This window comes from Nicotiana tomentosiformis, chromosome 8, assembly GCF_000390325.3.
Source record: "Nicotiana tomentosiformis chromosome 8, ASM39032v3, whole genome shotgun sequence".
NCBI classification, from domain to species: domain Eukaryota; kingdom Viridiplantae; phylum Streptophyta; class Magnoliopsida; order Solanales; family Solanaceae; genus Nicotiana; species Nicotiana tomentosiformis.
In genome coordinates this window covers 38,613,280-38,617,484 of record NC_090819.1, presented here as the reverse complement: position 1 = coordinate 38,617,484, position 4,205 = coordinate 38,613,280, and the positions used below count along the sequence as shown (strand labels likewise).

General features: G+C 37.3%; 1 protein-coding gene across 2 annotated transcripts; it reads right to left on the bottom strand.

Moving 5' to 3' along the window:
• Positions 1–908: 908 nt before the first annotated feature.
• Positions 909–3,118, bottom strand: LOC104109443 (V-type proton ATPase subunit D-like). Of its 2 annotated transcripts, none has more exons than XM_009618745.4 (2): positions 2,970–3,118; positions 909–1,943 (listed from the first exon to the last, which is right to left on the bottom strand). In XM_009618745.4, exon 2 carries the CDS (start codon positions 1,923–1,925, stop codon positions 1,140–1,142), a length of 786 nt encoding a protein of 261 aa, XP_009617040.1. In that variant the 5' UTR covers positions 1,926–1,943; positions 2,970–3,118; the 3' UTR covers positions 909–1,139. The 2 variants fall into 2 exon arrangements, with proteins under 2 accessions (XP_009617040.1, XP_070038347.1); XM_070182246.1 differs by having other exon boundaries at positions 2,921–2,999.
• Positions 3,119–4,205: the final 1,087 nt, after the last annotated feature.

Sequence of the window (4,205 nt, the reverse complement as noted above, 5' to 3'; positions counted from 1 at the left end):
ACCTAGTCACTTGTGAAACAACCCCCCCCCCCTCCCAATTGCAGTTACTGCAAAGCCAATAAATGATGTTAAGCGAAGTGACATCTGTTCTTATTAAACTTTCCTTTTGAAGTCCCCAAAGTATGGACAGGGCCGTAGAATTAGCGTGGTAAGTTTAAAGTTGAGGTGCATGTACTACATCTTCTTCCTTTCAAATCTGAAATTGGAGTCCTGTATGAATAGAAGAACCTTGGACCTAGGTGAAAAAAGGTACTAAAAACTAACAGAACAACTGTCGTATTTATTGCACCAACGGTATCTACAAGATGAATATATAACTAGAACAGAAGCAATTGCTCCATTGGTAAAGTATGAGACGTCCAGAAATTCAGGACAGCAGGGGAAAAAGCAAACCTCAAGGTCAAAAGTAAAGAAACCTCACGGTGATACCAACATATTCATCAAGAATAGAGGTTAAGGCGTACCAGAATGACTTATTCAAGTATCTGTTTTGTTGTTTACCCTCTTTACTCTAACCTGGCATAGCCAATTCAACCTCCCAAGAGGATAATAAGGACTACTGAATTACGGACAAGGTTATTTCCAGACACTTGGAAGAGATATTTATGCATCCAATTCAATCCGTGCTTAAAAGACACCCTCTTTAGTCTAAACTAGCATAGCCAATTCAACCTCCCAATAACTAAGGATAATAAAAGCTACTGAATTAAGGGCAAGGTTATTTCCAGACACTTGGAAGAGATTTTTGTGCATGAAATTCAATCCGTGCTTAAAAGACTTTTCCCACTTCTATGCTACCGGAGAAGTGGAAAAATAGTAAAACTTCATGGACGACCATTTTGTGATAGAGAAAGGGTAAGCTCAGCATAAAAAGGTATAAATAAAATTCCGACCCAAAAGAAACAAGATTGTCAATGAATCAAAAATTGTAAAAGAACTCGTGATAGAGCTGAATGAATAGCTCCATTTAACGAGGTAACCACCCATATTGTCCATAAATTAACTTTTAAATACAAACATGCATAGAGCTCTTATTAAATGCGAAAAGACTCTCCATCTAATCAATTATCCATTTGTAATGAAGGACAAGTAAAGACAAGCCACACAATGCAATTTAAATAAATCATTTGACCTCCTTATCAGAAAATAATGTCCTCGTCTTTCTGTGAAGCATGGGATAGCAAGTTATGGGCTGTACCTAGCGAAATACCTCTCTTCAAGGAAATTTCTTCTGCAGCCTTCTCCTCTGCATATTGCTTGGAAGCCAGCATCTGTCTCTCTACCTCCCTCTTCTTGTAACCTTGTATCTTCTTCAGACGAAAGAAATCTTCCCTTTCCAGTTCATCAAGTTCCCCTTTGATGTAAAGCACTGTGTTCTCCAACCGTGGCTTCACAACATTCTCCAATGCATTAACCCTCCGATTTGTGGTCTTGATCGCCTCATCAAGAGTCAAGAATGATGTCTGTAGAGAGGCAAGCTCAACAAGCAACTCAATAGATTTCACGTAAGCAGCACGGCAAGCTTGCACCTGTTGCCCCCCTCTAGCTAATCCAGTCAGGTCATTCTTTGTCTCTCCTTCAGAGAAATGCTCGAATTTAGGGAGCTTTACACCCGCAATATTGTCTTGGCGGGATCGAACTTTAATGGTTGCATTCTGGACATTTTCAAGGACAACATGCTTAATGTTCTCGCCAGCAGCATATTTTGCCTCTGTCAGAGCGAAGGAGGAAGTTTTCATGACATCTCCCATTGATTCCTTCGTTGACACGATGTCCTTTAGAATCTGACGGAACTGCACAGTCAAAGCATCACTCTTCTTCTTGAGCAGAGCATGGCCTCTTGTAGCACCAACAAGGCGAGCTTTGATCACACCAAGCATTGTAACTGTAGGAACGACATTCAAACGCTGGCTTTGCCCGGACATTTTGCCAAGCTACTTTAGCTGAAAAGAAGAAAATAAGGATTTCATAAAGAATAATGATCACCTTAATACATGATAGTAAATTGTTTACAAAGTGTAATCTAACATCAGAACGACATAGTCAGCATGAGATCATTTCTTTACCTATTAATAAATACAACAGTCAATATTTATCTAATATAAAATCACGCCATAAAGGCCAAGGAAAAAAATGTGAACGAGATCAAATCACCAATTTGACTTTCTCTATGGCAATGTTTGTTAGGTCCAGAAACCACTCTCCATAGGTTTCCACTAAGAATCTTGTTACAACAATAACAACTAAGCCTCAATGCCAAATAAGTTGAGGTCGACTATATGAATCCTCATTGACCATGCCAGTTCATAAGTTCATATAAACTCATCTCAGGTCAATTTTATACAAAATGAAAAAAAAATCAAAATCAAAATCAAAAGTACTAGAAATTCTTTATAGTTTTTATTACTAGAAATTCTTTATGGTTTTTACTGACGTATAAATCTTTGAAAGGCTAAACAACTCCTAGAGAAGCATAAGTTTCCTCTAAGAATCTTGTTACTATAATACAATTATTAATTACTAGCTATATCGAGATAATTTATTTACTATGGTAACCTCAAATCAAGGATCGACTACAATTTTGGACACTAAGGAGTATACTTTAACATCACTTAAACCGAATTGCTTAGATTTGAGTATATAATCGACACCAGTCGTTTGGATAACTAGAAGAACTTGGCAAATAACTTGAAAGTTATTACTTTTATCTCTTTTTTTGGGGCATTTCTTAGGAAAAATGTACAGAGAAGAGCAGATCGGTAAACCATTACAACGTTGTAGCAATTATGAGATGGGAATACAAAGAAGAATACATATTACTAGTATAAAAACACACCCAAAAAAAAAAAAAAAATCAATGGTGATGCTTGCTTTATGCAGTGGGAGCAGAGACATATCAAATTAAGAATTGGCATTCTACCTGGGGATCAGGGTAATAATGGGAAATTTAGAGACAGATGAGAACTTACAAGTCGAATTCGTCGGAGAGGTAGAGAGAGATCGCGAGGAGTTCAGACACAAATGAGATGGGAGAGGAGCTGGGGGTGGGAGTGGGAGTGGGTTCAACTGTCAACGTTGCCTTTTAATTTTTGTAGCGGGTTGGATCAATTTGGTACTTGTGACTTGTAAGCATGAAAAATGTATTTACTGTTATGAAAATAATTATATAGTGGATGTTCATTTATTACTTTGCTGAAATTTATCTACAAGCAGCTGATGTAAGCAGGTTGCAAGCAGTTTAATGAAATAATTTGCAGCAACTTCTTATTAAATAGTCAGGTTGCAAGCAGCTCATGCAGACAGCTTACAAACAGCTAAAGAAAAGCATTGCAGCTGCTTCCTGAAAAGCCTCGCAGCTGCTTTCTTTCTTCTATAAATAGAGGAGTTTTCACTTCATTATGTACAGAAGTTTAAAGTTTGAATAATATATCAATCTCTCTCTATACTTGTCTTTACTTTACTGTCTTTATTTTATAACACGTTATCAGCACGAAACTCTGTCATCTCGAGAAAATACTTTGAAAGTATCAGAGTTACGAACTTTCTTTTTCTAAATAATGTCAAATCTTTCTAAACTTGAATTTGTAGCCCTGAATATATCGGACAAAAGCTACATGTCTTGGGTGCTTGATGCCGAAATTCATCTTGATGCGATGGGTCTGGCAGACACTATCAAAGATAAAAATCAGGAACCAAGACCGTGCCAAAGTAATGATATTCCTACGCCATCACCTTGATGAGGGCCTAAAAATGGAATATCTTACTGTTAAAGATCCAGTCATACTGTGGAATAATTTGAAAGATAGATATGACCACCTGAAGATGGTCATTCTTCCACAGGCACGTTATGATTGGACTCATCTAAGGCTACAAGATTTTAAGTCTATCAGTGAGTATAATTCTGCTATGTTCAGAATTATTTCCCAATTGAAACTATGTGGTGATAATATTACTAATCACGATATATTGGAGAAAACTTTCACTACTTTTCATGCCTCGAATATGCTCCTGCAGCAGCAATATCGAGAAATGGGATTCAAAAAGTATTTTAAACTTATCTCACATCTTCTTATAGACGAGCAACATAATAGGTTATTAATGAAAAATCATGAAAACCGACCTACTGGTTCTTGTCCATTCCCTGAAGTGAATGAGACGAACTTCCACCAAGCTAAGCGTGGAAGAGGACGTGGCCCCAGTCGTGG

Bases quoted from the DNA above. Each gene is read 5' to 3' on its own strand.
- LOC104109443 (XM_009618745.4), bottom strand. From the start codon at position 1,925: ATGTCCGGGCAAAGCCAGCGTTTGAATGTCGTTCCTACAGTTACAATG.